Below are 23,095 nucleotides of genomic sequence, written 5' to 3' on the forward strand. Positions count from 1 at the left end.
AATATTTAGTAAACTGCAGTATTCACTGGTTTTTACTCAATGACGACGCCACACGGTGTTTTCGGTGTCCTGGGTGTCAGGACAGAGGAGGCCGCAGCGTCACTCCCACAGAGCTGAAGTGCTTGTGAATTACACTCAATGTCTCTTTTATGTTTGGTTTTGAGGCCTCTCCTGGCCTCTTGCTCCATTTCCCCAGGGCTGGGGTGACAGGTGTGTCACTGTGCCTGGCTTAGAACACTGAATTTCAGTTATGTTTCTTCTGGAGATGGATACTTACCACATGGTTCATACCTTTGTATTTGTCTTGGGGCTTGGTTAATATGTTTATTGTCTTTGTTTGGGGAAAAAAACCTTCATGCAAATTTAAACTCTCAGCAGATCTTTCTGAGCTAAGAAAGCATGCCTTCTTTCCTTAATTCTCCAATGTTTCTTCTGGGCAAAGGACATTTTGGGGTGACTCCATCTCTTCTTAATTTCTTTCCATCTTGGGCTTCTTCTCACAGGCTAGATTCTCTCATTGCAGTCTGTGATGCATCTCCTCCATCTGAATGGAGTTGCGTTGTTCTTTACGTAAATACTGAGAGGCCTGTTTCCTGGACGTAGCTTTATCTTCTTCCATGACAACAGAACAGAAATGACTCTTCAAATTAATACTTCCAGCCTGTAGATGAGGCCTTCTCAGTCCTTCCTAACTTCCTCCCTTATGTGTATGGTCTGGCTCGTGTTTGAATAGCATAGCAACCAGACCCCATTAAATGAACTAGTCTAGGTCAGAAGTTGGCTTATCAAAATTAGCATTTAGCGAATGGCCTGACACCACCAGCAGCCAAGAAGGAACTAGGCACTTTCGGTGGCCAACTTGCCCAGCTTAGAGATAAATGCCTGCTACTATGCAGGCAAGGAGATAAGCAGACAGCCCGTTTTTCCATGAAGGAAACTTCAGTGGCTGTTACAGCACAAACAAGTGCAGTGATGTAAACAGATCCCTGTGAACTGGCAGGGAGGCCTGGGTGGGATGAAGAAGGCGGCTGAGGTCCTCTGCAGACCAGACCCTGAGCAACACTGAACAACGGGTCAGAAACAGCGGCCATGCCTGAGGCCCCGGCCTGTGTCTCCTGGAAGCACTTATTCATCAGTAGGGTGTATTAACCCAATGGTTTAGACCATACACTGTAATTTGCTGGCAATAGCTCTGGATTACTAAGCTTGCTACCCACTGTACTTTGTGTAATTGTAAAAAGCTGTTACAAAACAGTAACGTGCAATATAAACAACACTTCCAGGGGAGGCAGAGGTTCCTTAGCTATTCTAACATATTGCTCCCCACACCACTCCTCTTCTCTCTGTGGCACTTGAGATCCCAGGACCTCAGAATGTTGGCTAAGCACTCACAAAGACTGAGCCCCAGCTCCATGAACAGTTTGATTTGAAAAGTAAATGTATAAACCAAAAACTAATGGCTAATATTCATCCTGTGGTATGTACAGAGAAGAACACAGAATTTTTGTTGTTCACTCTTAGTTTATATCTCAAGTGTTTTAAAAGGCATCCGATTCCTCTGCTTTATAAGTTTTTAAAACTCTTTTGTTTATTTTTATTTATTTATTTGAGAGTGACAGAGAGAAAGGGGCAGAAAGAGAGAGAGAGAGAAAATGGGCACACCAGGGCCTCCAGCCACTGCAAACCAACTCCAGACGCGTGTGTCCCCTTGTGCATCTGGCTAACATGGGTCCTGGGAATCGAGCCTCGAACCAGGGTTCTTAGGCTTCACAGGCAAGTGCTAAGCCATCTCTCCAGCTCTTATAACAGTTTTTAATAGATATGGTATGGTGTTCATTTCTTAAGTGACAAAATACTTTCTTTGGGAGGTCCCTTAGCTTTCTGCTACACTCAGCAAACAGTTCAATGTTACTGACTGTCACAGTGGGTCTCATGTCTGACACATCAGAACAGAGCCGAGCACAAAAATGGAGTCCCGCTGACCCACTTCAGCCCATCAGTACCACGGTGGTGCGAGAATCAAGGCTTTTCTTCCCTTTAGCACATGAGTTGCCTTAGTTTTGTTCCACAGGCATCCTGAGCACAGACGACCACCATGGCAAAGAGGTACCTGTGGCTTGTCTTCTGAGGTGTGCCCAGAACTGGAGACAGGATGCTCCAACTGCACTGCTCCATGCCGGGACTCTCGTAACAGCCAAGGCTCACCTGCTTACGCCCACTCTCACAAAGCCAACCCATCAAAAAGGAAGTTACCGTGACACTTCCAAGTCTCTGAGAAGGATAAATATCAGCTATAAAGATTCCATTTTGCTAGCTGTGACGTGCCTAACAATCTTAAGTGTTAATACCTGTTCAATAAAAAAAGCAGTTTGAAACAAAAGCTCTTTTATGACTAAGTAGGAGACTCACACTTTTAGCCTAGCAGTTTTACATGCACATACACAGTTCTGCAAAGGGGAAATTCTGGCAAAGCATATTTTGACACTCCGAAACCATTTTACTCCGTAAACCCAGCACAAAAACAAAAAAACCGACAAAACAGCACAATGCAGCACAAAGTGCTCATGACCTGAAGCTGCTGTGGAGGGATAACTGCACAAGGCTCTACAGACCAGACAGAGCCCTAAGGGACTTCCTAGGCCCAAGTTGCTTCCCCTGTCCTGTGAACAAACATCACTAATCAAAACCTTCGCCTGTGCTCTGTCAGGCACACGCGGCTTTGCCAAGTGTCATGGCTAGTGAGTTTTTATCCAAACTCATAGAAAATGTTTTGAATGAAATCCAGAACAGTAAATATTTCCTATGATAAAATGCCACGAGGTGTAACTAAGCAATCCATTTTTCTGTTTGTGTACACGCACAGGCACGTGCGCGTGGTTGGGGTGCGATTTCTAGTGCCAAAAGGTCTTAGTTAAGAAACTATTTTCCAACTCACAAGGTAACGTTAAATCTTAAAAGCTGAGCAAGTGAGAGAATGAGAATTGTGGTTAAGCGGCTGGTGGTGAAATCAAGCTGGGGCTTCTGGAGGATTTTCTGTAGCACCAGCAGCCAACACAAGAAAATAAACAAAACCAAGACCGTCAATTCACAATGAGTTTAACATCAGTTGAGGTAAATTTCACTGCTCTTGACTGGGAAGGAGCTCCTGCCACACTGTTATTGACCAGTAACAAATTCAAAGAACTTTAAGTCCCACCGTGACATTCACTGCTACTCTGCCCGAACCAGGCCATCCTCACCTGCAACTGTGCTACGAAATGACATCTCATGACCCAGGCCCACATGCTGAGCACGGTGCTGACTATCTCAGCCTGGGCCCACCTAGGGCAGCTCCTCCCTCAGAGCCCCACTGCCACAGAAGGTCCTGTGAAGTGCCGGAAGCCAAATCAAAGCCTCAGGAACACTTCACTCCAATGCCTATAGATGTTCAGCAATTCACCAATACGCAGGAAGAATCACTTTTTAGAGTGATCAGCATGAATTAAACCTTGAATCAATATTCAATTCAGAACAGAGAAGGGATTTGTTGACCCCCGGGAGGCATGGGAAGCATGGGAGGCTGTCTTGAAACACGGGAGAACACATTGAGAGCAGTGAGGCCACTTCTGTCTCACGCAGACTGCGAGGAGAAAGGACGCTTCCAGGCCCCTCCGGGCTGCCCAGCTCTGTTCCCAAGGAGGCTAGTTGAATCACCAGACTTATAGAAGGAGTTAGCAAAGAACCACTTTGTTGTGGACTCAAATCAGTTGTCAATGAACTGCAAAAGAGATACTCAAAGATAGTCAAGAGACGGAACAAAAAATTCTAAGATCTTTATTCAGCTCAATAACCTACTCACTTAAATATCTTTTTGTTTTGGTTTTTTGAGGTAGGGTCTTGTTGTAGCCCAGGTTGACCTGGAATTCACTATGTAGGCTCAGGCTGGCCTTGAACCCACAGCGAACCTCCTACCTCTGCCTCTCGAGTGCTGGGATTAAAGATGTGTCTTAAATATGCTATAGAAAATCCTCCTAAATCCCCAGCCTCAGAAGTATCTTTTTCCATTCAGGAAGAAAGCAACCATCCAGTGGGCTGAGGGTGCCTTCAAAGCCCTCCTGAGGGTCAGGCTGTCCTGCCTCCCCCAGTTAGTTAAAATGTAAACGAGACAGGTGACACCAGGGTAAGTACAACAAATGCCACCAGAAGCTTGATGGAACTCACAAATATGATGAATCACAGACCAGAATCTCTCTCTCTCTCTCTCTCTCTCTCTCTCTCTACATACACACACACACCCCTGTAGATCTCCCTCTTACTTGTATCATTTTATTACTAAAAAATCTTTTACCAATTCCACGGAACCACTAGATGAACATGAAAGGTATTAGAAATAAAAACAAAGCCACAGTACATAGCATTAGAACTCAACATTTCCTCAATCGGTTTTTGCTTGGTGCACATTTGTCAAGCCTGGGTTGTCGCATGAATTCAAGACAGTGCCTTAAAAGCAGCTGCTAGAATAAAACGCCCCATAATGAAGCGCATGGGACGAAGCCAATGCTCTCCGGCTTGCTCTCCAAGGTGTGCGGCTCACGGCCTTTGCATGGCCCTGAGCTAGAAAGTCAAGCAAGCTGCTTTCATCAGTTTCTGGTCTGATGGCTTGGAAAGCGTCAGTTAGCTAAGGCTGTGAAGTTGGACACAAGTGTGGAAACTAGTATTCATGAGGCTTTCCCCCTTTCTCCAGTGTGTTTCCTGCAATAAAGTAAAACGTAGAGGAATTAAGATGAAAGGGCTAAGCCTCTGTATTTGTTTCCAGCGCAACGTCAGAAGACCTAATTGTCCCTTCCATGTGAGCCGTTCCGCCCACCCCGCCCCCATATACATGCTCCATATTTATAGGAAGCGAGAATGTGCCAGGAGTTAGAGGGGCGATGCCTGTGAGAAGGGACAGACGCCTGGTCTTCTGGGCCTTTTGCTCACCTTCACATCTCTTAAGGTACCAAAGTCCTTGGTACACTGAAGGGTACCAAGCACTATGGAGTTCCTCCTCACAGGGAAGTGACATGGTCCCTTCTAAATCCACCCCAATCATACTTCTGCCCCTGGGCTGTAAGACCATCCATCATCCCTCTCAACCATCACCCCTTCCATAAATGACACACCCTAAACCTGGTCCTAAGCCTGGGGTCCCCATTATTTGGCCTCAAACCAATTTTTGGTCCCCATTCCACCCCACGTGCTCCTGAGATCACTCTCAACGGCACTGGTACTAGAGCAGGATCCTCTGAACTGACGGAGTTCTTGGGACAATTCCATCTCTCATCTGTAACTTTTGATTAGGTTTACAGGATTAGGAGAATCTGGCCCTGCATCATGTTTTAGTACACAAAAATAGCCCCCAAACTCAGCACCTGCTTATTTTAGGACAAAGGCATAAATGCAATACCCCTTCTACAATCAACTAAGATGCAACTTCCTACAGAGATCATTTGTTCCACCATTCACTCCATTAAAACAATGCAAAGGATTGTTGAGCGACCCTTTAAAGGTGCTGAGATGGAGCTCAGTGATAAGGCATGTGTCTGGGGAGCACAGGGCACTGGGTCCATCCACAGCATCCTATGGAAACAGAAGCATGACTCAGGCTGCCACTGTAACTCAGTGGTAGGACATTTGTCTAGCATGTGTGAGGCCTTGAGAATGATGTTGAGTGGAGCAACAAAGACTTGTGAAGGCTTGCACCTCTACTCACGCCTACTAAGAAGGCAGGGGTTACAGAGTATGTTTTAAGGCCAGCCTTGGATACTTAGGGGAAGCTTGTCGTAAGAAAACACACATCAGTAATTCACTTAATGCTATTTTTAGAAAGAGTTCAAACTGTAAAATTGCTAACCTAGTAATCATAAATTGTTCTTAGCCAAAAATTGGTTTGAGGCCAAATAAAAATTTAAACTTTAAGTACAAAAACTGGACTCCAGAGTGTGGCTGCCCCTAGGCAATTACTAACTGGTAGCAGGAAACAATAACAAAAATCTCTGAAATTCACATTAAGACTTCAAGCAACCAGTTTTATCTCAGTGGTAGTGAAGATGAAGACATGGGGAAAAAAGAAAAAAAAAAACCTTAAAAGCTATCCCTTAGTTTTTTTGTTTACTTGTTTTAAATAAAGTGTGGACAAAAGCCTCAGTTACTGAGTTAGACTGTATAATGGCTATACACAACGCGAGGCAGTAATTCAGCACAGATGCAGTCATCGGTAACACTTGTAAGGAGAGACATAATGAAAGCTTCCCACTGAAATGAAATCACAAAAAGCAGCTGCCTCTTTTTATCCTTTAAAAAAAAATTTATTCTTTTATCTTCTTATTCTTTTTTGTACAAAAAGAATAACTTTTTACCTCAATTCCAGACAGTATTTTGCATAATCATGAAGATGTAATCATTGTGCTTAGACAGTTAACGGTTTAAATATTTGTTCTTTAAACACATGTCTGCCCTAGTTGGGCCTTGTGACTCCTCCCCAGAAAACCTACAAGGCTTGGGCATCTTGAGCAAGCACATCAGGTGCACTCAGGCTGAAGTTGACATCCTTCTACAAAGGGACATAGGCAAATGCCAGCTCACTGGTAACAAGACATGCTCTAAAACCAAAACATTGTTTTACCAAAGAAAACCCAAAGGTTGGTGAGCAGAGATTGTGCAAAGGAGCAGTCAAAGGAGGAGGTGCGTGCGAAGCTCCTTCCCCACTGACCTCACGCGGCTCTCTGTCCTCCTCCCCACGGACAGGTGACTTCTCTCACGGAAGAAAAGGGCCAAACTCAATAAATGGGTACAGAATTCTGTGCTCAATCAAGGACAGTCTGGTCTGGGGATGAGAAGGTCTTTACTGCTCAGGTTCTCAACGTCCTTTCCCAGCGTGCTCTGTTCTTCGGTGCTCCTACCCCAGGTGAAATAGCTTGGCTCCCATTCTTCAAAATCCACTGCCCTACATAGATGTGGCTGGGATCGCTTTGCATCGTCACCAGAACGCCCTCCCATTTCAGGCTGCAACAAAGGGGAGCCAGGAGAGACTTGCTTGGGGCTGTAACAGTCAGTGGCAGAACTGAGACTCCATGGGGTCACTTGGTGGAACATTCCACAAGACTTCATGCCTCACTATCAGAGGGAGAGTGAACACCAAGCGTACTCAGTTAGCACTTACGCTGCACATACCAGGCTTGCTTTAGAGCTGCGGCACAGTGCTGGCTTCAAATAAGCACGCTAGGAAGTCAAGCACAACCTGATTTCTTTTTCAACCCTTTCTTTTCCCTTGAGTTGCTAAGTTGCTCTGACTGGCTTAGCAAAACTTAGTGCACAAACTGTCATATATATGAACGTAAATATCTTGAATTCATCTCCTAGCTACATGCTATGGGAATTCCCAAAGAACCAAATACCACATGAACAATATACATATATGCGTGCATGTATGCATGCATACATACATACATATTTTTAACTCATTTATTGTCTGCAGTGTTGGAGTTCAAACTCAGTACCTTGTACATGCCAGCAAGTGCAATCCTGTTTGAATGAGCTATATCCCTAGGCCTCAGGAAACTTCCTTGTAGAACTTCTCAATGGAAAAGTAACTCCCTAGGCTCACTCCACACACCTTGACTTGATATTCCTAAGAGAAAAACAGATCCTTTCCTCTTACAAATGGCTTATTAAAAAATGTCTCCAATTACCCATGAAGTCATCTATAAATCGCTTCTATTTAAATGTTTTAGGAACTAGAATGGGGAGCATGCTCTGGTGCCCAAGAATATAAAGTATTTTGGGTGGTGGAGAGGCCCCAAGGCAATTCAGATAGCTGCCAAGTGTAACAGTGGCCTCCTTCAATCTAACACACACATACACACACACACACACACACACACACACGCACGCATGCACGCACAAGCTACACACACCTACTCTGGATTTTATTCTTTTAAAAAATTTCACCTTCAAGCTCGTTTTCATCCTAAGGAAGAAAAGCGAAGCCCAACACCAAGTTTTCCATATTGTGCAGGGGGCAAGGTGGCAGTGCCAATGACCCAAGTGTAAGGCTGGGTTTCAATGTCAAACACAGCCTGGACCGACTCGAGCTTCCACGTTGTTTCTTCACTTGGAAAATGTAGTAAAATCTCCAGTGTTAGGTATGCAGACAAACCTACACCATCCACTGTCAAGCATCAATGGTGAGCCGGGATATGTGAGCCAAAGTGGCCCAGGCTCACTCAGTGGAGGCTGGTCACCAGCACAGCCCTCATCCTTGCCCTGTGGACCAAGGGCCAAGGCAACAACAGAAGGAGAAAACTGGCAGTCAGCCCTTTCTCATGATCACTGTTTAAGCAAACCACAGCTCTCTCCTGAACATGTGACTCTGGTCCAGAGAAGAGAAGCAAAAAGACAAAGTGAGCGTGGCAGGCTTCCCGGGGGACACCAGCACATCAACACTCAGAACCACGGAGGCTTGGCCTCTTTCAAGCTGGGTGCCATCTATATGCTGTACATATTGGGGGTCCTCAGAGCACTGGAAAAATAGTTACCAAGAAGGATTTGTGACTTGCTTACTCACAAGTGCCAACATTTAATCGATACCGTTATATTCTCACGAGTAGAATTTCCTTACCTCCGGAGCCAGAGAGAAAAGCTCTTAAGATTCGTAACTAATGAGACAAGGGGCATTCCCAGGGCTAAATGAATAAGCAACTGATACAGCCTTTATTTTGAGGGGTTATAGAACCTTGAACTACTAGATAATGTCATTTTCTTTGTCATATGTCTTAAGACCTTTCTTTCCCCAAATACAGATTTCTCAACCCCAAGTTTCTGCCAAATGAAATGAACCATCTCCAGCAGATGGTCTAGAACTCTGCCCCAGGCTAGGCAGAGCTGGTGGGGTTTCTACATGTCCCTCCATTGTCTAAACACTTGCTGAAGAAGTCAAGCTCCTCTCAGGGTGATGTTCAGGTTCAACAGCAGGCTCAGGGGTGATTCAGACCTTCTGTTCCTACTCCCACCAAGCCAATTTCTAGAAAAGACTTTCTTCTTCTATGGCCTGGGACCAGAAAAGCTGAATTATGAATGGCAGCATTTCCGCATTCATTTAAGTCCACGAACTTATGGCAACTCTCTCCTTTCTGCAGACAAGAGGGAACCTGGCACAAAGACCACACCTGTGCACAGCTGGCACACTCAAGGAAGAGGAGGAGCAAGAAGTGATGCTTTCTGTTTACCATCCCCTTTCCAAACTCCTGCGGCCCTCAGGGACCAGCGCCCAGATCCTCACTCAGTGGTTGAGGAAAGTGAGCCTCAGAAAACTACAGATCCACTGAGCTCCCTGGGCGGGCAGAGGGAACGGCCAGATCTCACCCAGAACCTGATCAGGGCTGATGAACAAACAGCCTGCAGGAGGAGGTAGCCAGCAAGAGCAGCCTGCTGGGTCCCACCTGACAGACAGGCTCCATTTGCCCCCCAAAGGACTCAACTCAGGAGTCAATGTCTACCTGTAGTAGCTCTGATGACTGGCTAAAATGTCACTTGGGGAAAATCAATGTCACCAGCATAAAGGAGGCAACAACTAGTACTGATCACAAGATCTGCATGACCAGCAACATGTTGCTGGGGTATGACAAAAATCAAGATTAAAAAGCCAAATTTACAGTCTGGAGAGATGGCTTAGCAGTTAAGGCTTGCCTGCTTAGCCTAGGGACTCTTGTCTGACTCCCCAGATCCCACATAAGTCAGACGTACAAGGAGACACAGGCATCTGGAGGCCCTGGCGTGCCAATTCTCTTTGTCTCATAAGAAAGAAAAAAAAAGCCAAACTGACAGTCGGGAAAATTTAGTGCTGACCACTTTGCAGGTGTACAAAAACGCACGTGTGTGCAGCCTGAGTACTACTCAGTTTGATACATTTTTCTCATCATTTTGTTAGGCCTCTGAACTTTAATACCAATCTAACTTAACATGCCCGGGCATTTCCCTTGTGCTTTCACTCTTCTTAACACCATGAGAAGGACAGCTCCAAAGCCTGTCAAAAGATGGACACTCATTTTGAGATTCTCCCTCCACCTCTCAGGACTGTGGGCAGGTTACTGGTTGGTACTGATGCGCTGTGATGACCCTGGTGAAAACATTTCTGTCAGCATTTCGGCGAACAGAATAGGTTGCCAGGCCTTTGGCTCGGTGCCACAGGACGTGAGGATGTGCAGTGACATGGAACTTACAGCCTGGTGCAGCACCCAGTCTCTAGGGGCTGCTGCTGAGTGTGTGTCATCAGAACAATGGAACTTGCAGAAAAAGAAAAAGCAGGCTTGGATTGTAAGCCCCAGCACTGATCCCAGCCACTGACCAAGAAGAAAAGCCAGAGGACAGTGACCAGGGAGAAGAGGCGAGAAACAGGACAGGAGTATGTCTTTAGGGCACAGCTGGCCCAACAAAGAAGGAATGAAGACAACTTTCTTCAGTACAGGAAGCGGCAACAGAGGAGCGTCCGTGCAGAGTCCCGCCCCAGAATGAGCAGATGACCACAGACCTGGGTGAGGGGAGACCTAGGCACTGACATGGGTTCTGATTTAAGAGCTTTGTAGTAGGACAATGAGCAAGGCACACAACGACAGGTACTTCCATTACCGAAAACGGAGCTAGGTAATAGCTATATTTCTAATGTTCAAAGTCTATCATTATTCTGTGAAGAAAGTAAAATCAAAAGGCAAAAGAAGTGATTTCTAAAATTCTGAAGTCTCTGTGAATAAAATATCTAAGCATTTAAGTCCCCATCATCCCTAAGGGGATAGTGCTAAAAGGAGAGGCCTTTACCATGCAATTAGTACCTAACAAGAGATCTCAAATGCCTTCACCCATTCTGCCAAGAGAGGACAGTCTGAGGGTGCTGTTGACAAGCTGTGAAGAGGGTCCCTTTCCAGACACCAAATCAACCTTGAGAGACTTCCAGCCTCCACAGTTAGGAGGAAGAGGTAAGAGCTCTGCTTCTAAGCCCTCAGCCTGGCATTGTGTTATGAAGCCTGAATGAAGACAAGCACCAACTATTAAGACGTAGTTCAAAAAAGATCCGGATTCCTTGTTCTGCACGGAGGCTAAAGCCTCCCTCTTAGGAGAGAGCTTGGGCACTGCATGCCGAGCACAGGAAAACAAAAAGGAGGAAAGTGGTTAGCTGCTGGGGTCCTTAGTATCTGAGAATGATGGCTAAGGAAATTCTCTCGTTTATTTGTTGCCTTCCACGGAGCCCAGGCAGGGTGCTACACAACCCTAACTGGAAATCTCCAGCAGGCAGATTAAGGCTCCAAGGGAAGTCTACTTGTTTTCACCAAGTGGCCCAGAAAAAGGGTGACTGAACATTCCAGAACCCCCTTCTGGCTGGACAGCCAAGGACCTCGTGCCTCAAGACTTCAGAATGACCCACTGGGAAGCGATCTTCCAGCTCAGTGGGAGCAGGGGTGCTCTGGTTCCAGCATGAGAGTGTCTCCAGGCTGAGTGCCCAGTCCTGCGAGACAGAAGCATCCTACTGCCCTGCCAGGGCAGAAGTGCTGGGACATTATGACAAGCTCTCGTCATCTTCTGCCTTGTAGATGGAGTCTGCGGTCAAATTCCCATTCCAGGGTGGCATTAGAGGATTCTAGTAGCAAGGTGGACATAGAAGGTAGGTATCACACTAATACTACACCACATCCACTCAATGAGACAGTACAAAGCAGGGCTTGTGGGCCCAGTTATCCTGTTTCCAGAGGGCACGAGGTAAGCACTAAGTCTCTACTCCAATTTGGCATAAGGAAGAGCTACTAAGCCAGCATTGGTGAGGGAGAACCACAGAGGATTTGGGTTTGGTTGTCATGCTTCCCCTGACCCCCACTGGTATAACAGGGAACACAGAGAAGCCTGAAGAAATATGGAACAAAGCAGACCTCAGCAGTTTGGGAGAGTCTAGCTGACTACCTCAACTGTACACATGTAGCAGTAAGTTAACAGCCCATTTCCCAATTTTATAGGAAACTATCAGCAAGACAGAGAAGGGATGTGAGCTTCCAAAAGGTGGTAGAAGCAGAAAGAAATTTTAGGACTGAAAAATACAGGTCAACATGATTTTTTAAACTCACTGGGAGATGCAGAGATGGATCACTTGTTAAAGGCTCTTTCTTGTGAAGCCTGGTGGCCCAGGTTCAATTCTCCAATGCTCACATGATACCAGACGCAGAGTGGCACATGTGCCTGGAGTTCATTACAGTAGCAGGAGGCACTGGAATATCCATATTATCTCTCCCAAATAAATAAAAATATTAAAAGTAACAACCAGGGACCTGTAGGACTAACAGAAATGTTTATATTCCTTCCTGTCATCAGAATCCCAAAAGAAAAACAGGGAAAAAAGTCAATCAGAGAAAATACTCAAAACCATAAGGGCTGCAACCTTGCAACACTGGCACAGAACAGAAAACTACACACTCAGGCAGCTGAACGAGGGCTACAGCCCATGGATCACTCAGCCAAGCACCTGCCACACAAGCGTGAGGCCCCGAGATCAGTTCCCCAACACCTACATGAGGCCCGCTGTGGTGGGGAGGCCGTCAGTGAACTCTCAGTTCAGTGAGACACTGCTTTAGTAAATAGGTGAAGTGATTGAGGGAAACCACTACTGTCAATCTCTGGCCACTGCACACGCACTCAAACACACACACACACACACACACACACACACACACACACACACACACACGGAGGAGGCTGAACTAAGCCTTCAAATGACAAATCCAAACATACCAATGATATAACGTATCATGATGAGAAGATGCAAAAAGTCAAAAGGCAAACTTTGAAAGCAACCAGACAGCAATGGCACATTCGAGAAGACACCACTCTAAAACAAAGTTTTTCATCTAAAACCATGGAAGAACATATATAGCACAAAAACAAAACAAAACAAACAACAACAAAACCAACAACAACAACAAAAAAAAAAAACAAACAAAAAACACCCTGTGGGCTGCAAATTCTATCTTAAATGGAATGTCTTCAAAATGTCTCCAAGAGGAGCTAAGGCTCTGTAGCGAGAAGCTCCGTCACTGAAGCATGGCCAAGGGAAGAGGCACAAAACTTCCAGAAGGAGGAGCCTGTGACGGGAGGAAATAAATCTAACTGCCTTTCCTTTATCGTGAGTTTCTAAGTAATATGTAGTCATATGTAATCTAACTGTTGAAGCAAAACCCCCAACATCAACTAACAACAGTTTTGGATGTACACAGGGGAAACACTTAAGTCAATTAAAACAGAGAAGAAAGTTGGGTGAAGGGACTTCAAAGGAAGGAAGGTTTCTAAAGTGCAAAGTCATAAAATATGGATGATAATTACATTGGCAGATTTATAATATTTTATGTGTGTACGGTTTTATCTAGAGAAACCACCAAGGAAACTATATATAGCAGGAATTGTAAAAGTACACTATGAACAAATAAAGATGGAATCTAGGAATACATTCAAATAAATTACAGTATCATCCAGAAAAAAAGAAAGAAATAAGAAATAGAGGAAACAGAAAAATAATAAAATGGTACTTACATAATTACCTTAAATAATGATCTACATTCACCATTTAAAAGACAAATTTAACACAGTAAGTAAAAAGATGCAGAATATATAAAACTTATTTCAAGTACAATGTATGTAGGTTGTAAATGAGGGCTGGAAAAGATATATGGTATGTAAATTAATATGCTAATTTTTTTAAAAGCAGAAAATAAACATACTGACATTGGACAAAGCATACTTTATTAATACTGATAAAGGATCAATCCACTAGTAGGAACACACAACAATTTTTTTTCAGCCCTCATGAACTGTTCTTCACAAATCCCAGTAAGTTTAAAAACCTAAAATTATACAGAGTATGTTCTCTAACCATAATGCAATCAAACAAAACAGTAACAGAAAGACAACAGAACAATACCCACATACTTGGAAGAGCAGTGGGGCCGTACCGAAGAGCCCTTACAGGACATGGCGAAGATCAAAAGATGTACACACAGAGCCTCAAGGAAAATGAAAACCCAGCACAGCAAAACGTATGGAAGACAGCTCTAACAGATGTGAGATGGGTACTTCTAGTTCTAAATGTTTACATCAGAATAAAGCTCTCAAACCCTTTTTCTAACTTTTTATCTCAAAAAAAAAAAAATCAATGAAACAAAAAGCTACCTATTTTTTAAAAAGCAAGAAATAAACTTTGAAGAAAGACTGACAGAAATGAAGACGCTAACTACCAATAATAGAAAAGGGGCTAATACAACAGATCCTACATCCATTTCAAAGGCTACGAAAGGATATTATAATTTTCACACACATAATAAACAAGTTAGAAGAAATGAGCCAGTTAGCCAAAGCCCCAAACTACCAAAGGTTAACCAAGATGAAATTGATAACTGAAATAATCCTATAAACAAAGAAAAAGATAAAATTTAATTAAATTTGTGCTGGACAGATGGCTTAGCAGTTAGGGTCATTGCCTGCAAAGCCAAAGGACCTTGATTCAATTCCCCAGGACCCACATAAGCCAGATGTACAAGGTGGCACACGTTATCTGGAGTTTGTTTGCAGTGGTTGGAGGCCCTAGCAGGACCCATTCTTTCTTTCCTCTCCTCTCTCCTCTCTTCTCTCTTCTTTCTCGAATAAATAAATGGTTAAATTTATAATCTTAAAGTAGTCAAAACAAAAGAAGTCTTCAAGGCCAAATAGTTATCACTAGAGAAAACTATAAGACATTTAACAGAGTTAATACTAATGCTATATCTTCTCTGTAGTAAAATAAGGTCCCCATATCTAACCTTGACAGCCTTAAGGGCGGGGGAGAGAAACAGCTGACGCTCAATAACTTAGGTACAAATATTCCCAAGGTATTATTAGCAAATTTGATCTAGCAGTATACAAAAAGAATTACACATCATGGCCACACAGGATGTATGCCATGTATACAAGATAAAATTAACATTATAATTCAAGCAATGTAACGTACCAGGTCCATAAGCTAACAAAATCATATGATCCTATTAAGTGACAGAGAATAAACATTTCATAGAAATCTAACACATTTCATTCAAGACAAAAACGTTCGGTAATCTTGGGGGGGAAGGGTAAAAACGAGCATCTGTAAAATATCTATAGTGAATATATTTAATGATTATAAGACAGAACACCCCCCCCCCCCCCGCTGCTCTCACCACTCTTACCCAACAAAAAATATTAGAAGTTCTAGCCAGCGCAACAGGGCAAGAAAAGTAAAATGCACACAGATAAAAAGGAAAAAAAATAAGGAGTCCACACATGCAGATTACATGACTGTCTACATAGATCTCCTGAATATCTATTATAAAAACCTAGGATTCAGTAATACTGCAGAAGACAGGATCAACACACAGAAATTAATTGCATTTCTTGGATTAAGAACAAACACATGAGCTGAGTATGGTGGATCATAAAATTCTAGCACTGGAGGGGGAGGGAGGGGTTCAAGGTCATCCTGGGCTACCTAAGATCTTGTCTCAAACAAGCAAACAAACAAACAAAAAACCCAGGTGACATATATGAAACTGCCCTTGAAAATATGATCGCATCAATAATTTCTCCCAAGTTAAGTATGGAATATTTAGATATTATTCTATAAAAACATGTATAAACTCTGCTTACTAAAAATTATAAGGTACTACTACAAGAACTCCAAATGTCTAGAAAGGCAAACCCAATTCATGGATTACACAATTCAGTAGAGTAATGATACCAATTCTCCTATTACAGTCATCCAGAAATCATAGTCCTGGGAATATACCTGAAAGAATTCAACGCTGGATATGTCAAAAGAGATTTATTTACACACCCATGTTCCCAGAAGCACTGCTTGAAAGAGACAAAAGGAGAAGTAAACCAACTGTCCAGTAGTGGACTAATAAACAAAATGCTGGATGTATGCAAAGTAGAATACTATGCAGCCTTAGAAAGGAGAGATTCAGCACACAGGAACCTTGAGGACATCATGCTAAGTGAAATAAGCCAGTCACAGAAAGACAAATACTGTCTGACGTGACCTACAGAGAGTACCTGAAGTAGTCAACATTACAAAGCTGGAAAGCAGAAAGGTGTTTGCCAGGGACTAGGAAAAAGAGAAAAATGAAGGTGACTAATGCGTACAGTTTCAACTTTACTGGATGAAAATGCTACAGACACTGGCTGCATAGTATGACTTAACATGATAAACGTTATGCTACATTTTTTTAATGCCATAAACTTTTATTTAACCCACATATTCAAAATACTGTTTTAACACGTAATTCGTATGAAAATAACTGATATTTTACTTTCCTATGCAATAAGCCTTCAAAATGCAGTATGTATTCACACTGAGTACATCGAATCTTGGTCATGAATAAAGTACTTCCCACTGGCCAGATCCTATTATAATCTCCCATATACCTGGATCTTGATCATGTAAAATACATGAAGGTGGCCAGGGCCCAGGCTTTTTCTTAGCATACTTTCTTGAAATACTATTTTCCTGTTTACAAACTCACTGCAAAGAAAGAATCGGGATGTATTTCAGTGGCAGAGGCCCTTCTGGCATGTGCAAGGCCCTGGGTTCTATCCCCAACACGGTAAAAACAAACAAACAAACAAAAACCCTTGGAAAGACTAGCAGGCAAAGCTGCCCAGATTCTCAACATGTGGGCTCCTCCTGTTAGGCCCTCAGGAGCATGTGTAGGAAAAAAGAGGTGAAGGGAAACATGAAGATGTTTCCAGCACAAATATCTAACTGCTGTGCACCCACAGTAAGACTTTTCTTTCCTATTAGAACAAGGATTAAGGGGGCTGGGAGATAGCTCAACAGTACTGCATGTGCTCTATGTGAGGAAGGCTTCAATCCTCAGCACTGGAGAAAAGAGCATAAAATGCTACAAGGAGAAAATTGAAGAGACACTGTTTTCTGAGCACAGACTCCTCACTGCTGAATAGCCCCTGGCTAAGGACTTCTTTGTAACCTTGCACTTGTGTTCCAGTGATTCATGACAATCATAAAAGACTTCCTTGTGAAAAATGTATTTCGCAATGACATGTCAAAAGCATCACTGATGATCTTAATGGAGACGGCTGGGTGAGGAATATAAAAGAAGGCCAAAAAGATGAGACCACATATCAGCTCTGTGTTAAGTGGTTTTGGTTTTTATGCACTGAGCTAAGATGTGAGGTTGGCCAGGAAAAAACATCAGTTACAGACTACAAAAACTACAGATGTAATTCTTTAACTTAATAGTCTCACATTTCCTAAGTCCTCTCTTTCTACCAGTAATTCTTATTTCCCCCATCCCAACTTATCCTTTCTCCAAACACATCTCTCAATAACTTGATGTTTCATAAACTCATTTTAACCCTATATATTAAACCTTAGGCTATCCCACCAATCTATGGGAATAAAACTAATACTGTTAATACCTCAGGATCCAGTACTTTGCTTCATGGGTATAAACATTAACTCTGCTCTGCTCAGTAATTTAGATTGTGATCTTTAAAGCTCTGTATCTGTCATCTCAGGTAGTGGTGATTACATTCTAATTAGTTTGCTAAATAGTGTGACACACACACACACACACACACACACACACACACACACACACAGCCCTTTGTGCCTATCTCCACCTTAGAAAATAGGAGATGTACTTTAGCTGGTCTACTATACCTTAGCTACCAAGGAAGGAGAAACTACTTCTAGGGATTGATCTACCACCTGCCTAGGCCTGCAACATAAAACTGTAATAGCTTCCAGAGGGTCCTTAAAATACACAGGTTTTAAAATGCACAGACTAGAGAGCCCTGTTATTTCCGTAAATGCTGTTGGGTCATACGTACACTGGAATACTCCATGGGTAGAACAGTGGCAAGAGCCAAGAACTTCTAGGCGCAGTGCAGGTAATGGCTAAAGTAATAGTAGCAATAAAACTTGTAGTTCCTTTTGGCTAGGAAGGGCCCAAGACTCTCCTCCAGCATTTTGCAGACGTATTGCCAACACATAGTATCTGTACTGTAGCTCCTAACTGATAATGTAACAGGTCCTAATGTCTTAAGCGGGACAGAATAACTAGACATGTGCTAAACACAAGTTTGAAGGATAGTGATAAAGATAGGTGCCTTTTCTGTCTCTGGAGAGGACACAGATCTATCCCTTTCACCAGGGTTCAAAGACATGTCCATACTCAAGAGTCACATCAAGCCTGCAGACATTTCAATCCGGCTTATATACTGTTTAAAGGATCAAATTAGTTATCAGTGCTTAAATTTAGTCACACTATTTGACTTCAAAATTTAGACTCCTAGGTTATTTTGCAATATGGGAATATTTACCCCTCTGAAGACATATATTATCATGGCTACAATTAGGGTGACCCTGATGTTGACAGGGCAAACACACTCCAAAATGTCACTGTCTCTATCAGGTCTGCTCCCTCACTGATCTTACTGTGTATTGCTCTGGATGTGTATGCCTATCACCCTTAGTTCACTCACACCCCCTTTCAATTCTGAAATATAACCTATAATCTCGTTAAAACCATGTCCAACCCCTTGAAGCAATGAACCCAAAGGACAGTTTGGACACAAACCACTTTCATGGTCCTATGTAGGCTCTGCTTATACAAACTATTTCATTTTTCCAAATGCCATTTTTAAAAATGACTGACTTGTGGGCTGGAGAGATGGCCCAGTGGTTAAGGCATGTGCCTGCAAAGCCAAAGGATCCTAGTTTGACTCTCCAGGATCCCCCCCCCCCCATAAGCCAGATGCACAAGGGGGTGCATGCATCTGGAGTTCATTTGCAGTGGCTGGAGGCCCTGGCACACCCAATCTCTCTCTCTTTCTCTCTCTCAAATAAAGAAATAAAATGTATTTTAAAAAATGACTGACCTGACGCCTATCTTTTGTTCACTCAGTTGTTAATAAATTGTTTGTGTGATTCACCAGGTAGGTCCTCTCAGGCACACCATCATTAATACATATCCTTAGTGGTTAACACATGGTTCTATGCTTTAGCTTGAAGAAGTTTCATAGCCTCTAGGCTAATTGATGTCTGTATCTCAATAAACTGATGTCACAAGTTTGGTTAAGTAAAAAAAAAAATGTCTTGAGATTTTGACACCTCTTCCATTCCCACCAAACAGAATAAATGAGGGACTCAAAAAGAAAGCTTTAAATGCTGCTGGCAGCCCTGCAACGATCAGTCAACCAACGCTCCCCACCCCCAATACCAACTGCCTCTTTCCCAGGTCTGGCTTACCCATTGCACTGAGATAATGGTTGAAGGCCTGGCAGGGAGGACTTGGGGTTTGTGTTGATTTGTCACAACTCATGGGTGCCGGGCTCCTGTCTGTGTCAAAAGAGAAATACCCACTGGAAGATCGAGACAGCAGAGAAGATCTTCTCACAAAGATGAAAAGTGGGGATCTGGTAGCAAAAGGGCCAGGGCTGGCCGGTGGGGCCAGCGGGCCCTGAGGGCTGCCGTGGGGGCAGCGGTCCCCTTCGCCTTCAGGATTACCTTGCGGCACTGTCTGAAGGGAGGTAGGGGCCCCAGGCCTGAGCTGCTGGGGAGGCCTCTCAGCAGGCTGCAATTGTCCACCTTCTCGGTCACACTCAGAACTTACATCTGAAGGTTGCTTTGCCATTTGGTCTTTTTTTCTGCAAGTAAAGAAGAAAACCGGGTATCACCGAAAGCAACATAATAGCCATAGACAAGAAAGTATCTTTCACCTACTCATTTAGAATTCTTATGAGTTATCCCCAAATTCTGTTATGTTGTTTGTTTCTCTGGCCATCTTCCAAGAAAGAATAAAAGTAGACCTAAAATAACAAAGATATATTTATTTTGGTGCATGTTAGAACTAAACTTCAGGCCGCCTAACAAAACACGGTAGTAACGAGGTCAATGACTTGCGGAGCTGGTGCTCTCACGCATAAACACACGCAGAAGTTTGGGAGAAGTAGTAGCTTGTGTGAAGCCTACTCGAATGCGGTGCGATTTGCTCAAGACTGGACTAGAATCGAGTTAAGAAAGTCTCAGCGGGCCCCGAGTTCCCGGGATCAGACGCGGCCCCGGGGCCCGGAGCCCAGGAGCGGGCGCTGCAGCAGCAGCAGCAGCAGCAGCAGCGATTGCAGGCGGCTGGCCGCGTTCCCCGCTCCGGCCCCATTGTTTGCGGAAAGTGCTGAGGGCAGCAAGTCTGGGGAAGGTTTGGCAGCCGCCGTCAGTCGTAGTAAGTGCGTCACAATAGAGTTTGTAACTCCGGGCGCAGCTCCGCCCGGCTGCGGCGCTCTCCGCCCGCGATCCCTCGCGCGCGCCGCACCGAACCAGGCAGAACTTCCCCGAGGTTGCAAGCGCACTGTAAGGTGCACACCTCCAGAAGGGGGAAAGATCACAGCCGTCCCCGGCACCCCAACCAAGTCCTCAACTAGGTCCGCACGCCTGGCGCCACCGGGCACGCGGATCCTTCATCCTGAAGGACAACCCGCCCCCCTTCCATCCTATGGCAATCCCGCCGAGACTCACGTCCGCCCCTTCCCTTCCGAGCGTTGTGTCCCGGTCCGGGCCCCACGACGTCCAACCCGCGCCCAGCGCCGGCCAGGAGATCCTCGACCGTCACCGCCAAAGCAGCACCGCAGACAAAATCCGGCAACGGGGCGGAGAGCCCCGCGGGCAGCGTAGTGCCCAAGCCTTCCCGCCTGCGCGCCGCCACGCTCCGCCCGGTAGCCCAAGGCTTCGCGCGCTGCGCCCGCCAACATCCTCCGCCTCCTGCCGCTCCTCCCCTCGCGCACTGCGCCCGCCGCAGCCGGCACCGCCGGCCTCCCCGCGCCGCTGGCGCCCGGTGCCCGCGCTCCCAATTGGCCCGTGCGCGGTCGCGCCACAGCCAATGGGCAGCGGCGGCGGGGGCGGCGCCTACGGGTCAGGCCGCCAAAGGCCAGGCGATTGTTGACAAACTCCGCGCCCGGCGCTGCTCGGGCTGGGACGGCCGCAGGAACCCTGGAGAAGGCTTTGGGGGCAGGCTGCCCGCCCCGCCCCGCCCCAGTGCACCGTCCGGACGCCGCGAGAGCTACCGGAGTTCCCGCCGCTGGGGCAGCAGGACACATGGACAAAGCGAGACCTGAACTCTCCCGGGACTCGCTGGGCCGCACTCACACTCCTGCCCCGTTTCAGGCCAGTCGGGGCGAGGACCCCAAGGGCTGCTGCAGTCCCCAACCAACTCCAGCAACTTCATCCCTTGTATCCCCAAGGGCCACCAACATGCACCAAGTTTGAGTGACTGTCTCGGGCCACGGGCGCCCACATTTACATCCTTGCCCGCAGCGTCTATCAGGCCCTCCACCAGCAGCTTCAACTCCCGGGAAACAAGCCGGCCAGGGCATGGCGCCTCCAGCCTGCACCAAGACTGTGTCCCGGTGCCATCCATGCTGGAGCCAAAAGGATAGACCCGCTCGAAAACAAGTTCTGCGGGCGAGGGGGTGGGGGAGGGCTTGTAACTCGCACGGCCCCAGTGTCTGGGAGACCCGTCGTCTCTCGCTTCCTGTGTGTCTGCTGGCTGCACAGTCCGCAGGAGCCTCGCAGACGGACCAAGGCTTCCAGGACAGCCAGAACGCGCGAAAGCTGCAGCTGTCCCCCAGCCTTAGGATAAGTACAGGGAACAGCCCGATCTTGTCTGTTAAATCACCACAGCAGTTCCGTAAACCACCCGCGCACCTATGAAGAGCCACCACACCAGGTCCAATACCGCGTGCACCCGGGTCGCTGCGGTCACAGAGACACTTCCCGCAGCTCCCGGGCGGGCACCAAGAACACGCACTTGCCCGGCCCGGCGAGACACTTCGTCGTCCCCGCGCTTCATCCCCGCCCAAGTCGTCTTCCAGCGAGTGTCGCGGCTTCGGAGCCGACGTCCCTTCCCCAGAGCCGACGTGCCCGACCCGCACCGTTAGCCGCCTCCAGTCGCACCATAAGCGGGGCAAACACGCGCGTCTCTGCCCGCACGTGCCACGGAAGCGACCCGGGCCAGGAGCCGCTCGCGCTACGGAGCTTGTCTTCCATCCACCCCGGCCTGCTTCCCGGGAACAATTACCTTGCGTTTCTCAGTCCGGGAGTCAGAGTCAGACATTGGGGGGCCGAGGGCCAGGGGGAAGGACGCCGAAGCGGTGACGGCGGCAGCGAAGTGAACCGAGCAGCCCGAGGCGGAGCTGACCGTGGTTGGGGCAAAGCTCACAGAGTAGCTGCAAGAATCCGATGGCAGCGATCGCGACGCGAAGAACAGCGCTCTAACAGGCTACCGACCCCGTGCCTGCCGCGAGCGAAGTGAAACCTGCGCAGCCCCACCGCCCGCTCGGACAGGCGGCCCCGCTCCCGTGCCCAATCACCGCGGGCTCCGCCCCCGCCAGGTCCCGCCCCGGCGGGCTAGCGGGCAGGCCCCGCCCTCCCCGCGGCGCCCGGGCCGCCGGCGCGTGCAGGCTGGGACAGGTACCGGCGGGGGTGGCCCCGCCAGCTTCCCTGCCGCGCGAGCGCGCCGCCCACCCCGGCGTGTTTACCCGGTGTCTTGGCGTGCGGCGGCTGCGCGCGCCCACCCCCCATCCCGAAGTCTGCTCGCCCCTCGCCTTGGGCCAGACACTGCCGCCAGCGGGGCTCTGGGGGCGCTCGGCGCCCAGCCTGGCCACAGTTGCCAGTGGAAAGACTCGGGAGGCTCCCGCGCGCTCTTGATTTGCCACATTTCTCAGCTCCAAGCCCTGGGGACTAAGTTGGTCCTCAGGAAAAAAACCAAAACAACAACAACAAAAAAACTGGCTCGTGCGAGTTTGGAGCTTTCTTAGCGGAGTCTGGGACATCCGGTGGGAGTCAGATCAGCAAGATGCTCGCCCTCCTCGCCTTGGCCTCAAGTCGACGCTTAGTCCCAGCCTTCCCTCACCCTGCAGGTTCTCCCCGGGCTTTTGTTTGTTTTTTTTCCAGCGTCCAATCCCCATAAGAGAGCAGGTGGTGGGAAGTTAGATTGAGGAAAATGATTCCAGAAGCTGCGGG

At 46.5% G+C, this 23,095-nt stretch overlaps 1 protein-coding gene across 5 annotated transcripts in view; it reads right to left on the reverse strand.

Annotated features, from left to right (window-relative positions):
* The window catches only part of Bcl2l11 (BCL2 like 11), a 43,140-nt gene extending 20,776 nt beyond the window's left edge, over positions 1-22,364 (reverse strand). Inside the window, exons 1-3 of one of the 5 annotated variants that reach the window (XM_045148067.1) lie at positions 22,152-22,364; positions 19,589-19,728; positions 19,331-19,420 (exon numbers count right to left, since the gene is read on the reverse strand). In XM_045148067.1, coding sequence (XP_045004002.1) covers positions 19,331-19,420; positions 19,589-19,715 — 217 coding nt within the window. In that variant the 5' untranslated portion in view covers positions 19,716-19,728; positions 22,152-22,364. Of the gene's footprint in view, positions 1-19,330; positions 19,729-19,804; positions 19,877-20,593; positions 20,674-22,151 lie in introns of those variants that run through there. The other 4 variants (XM_004651762.2, XM_004651759.2, XM_045148066.1 and 1 more) reach the window with 4 other exon arrangements.
* Positions 22,365-23,095: the final 731 nt, after the last annotated feature.

This window comes from Jaculus jaculus, chromosome 4 (genome assembly GCF_020740685.1).
Source record: "Jaculus jaculus isolate mJacJac1 chromosome 4, mJacJac1.mat.Y.cur, whole genome shotgun sequence".
NCBI classification, from domain to species: Eukaryota; Metazoa; Chordata; class Mammalia; order Rodentia; family Dipodidae; genus Jaculus; species Jaculus jaculus.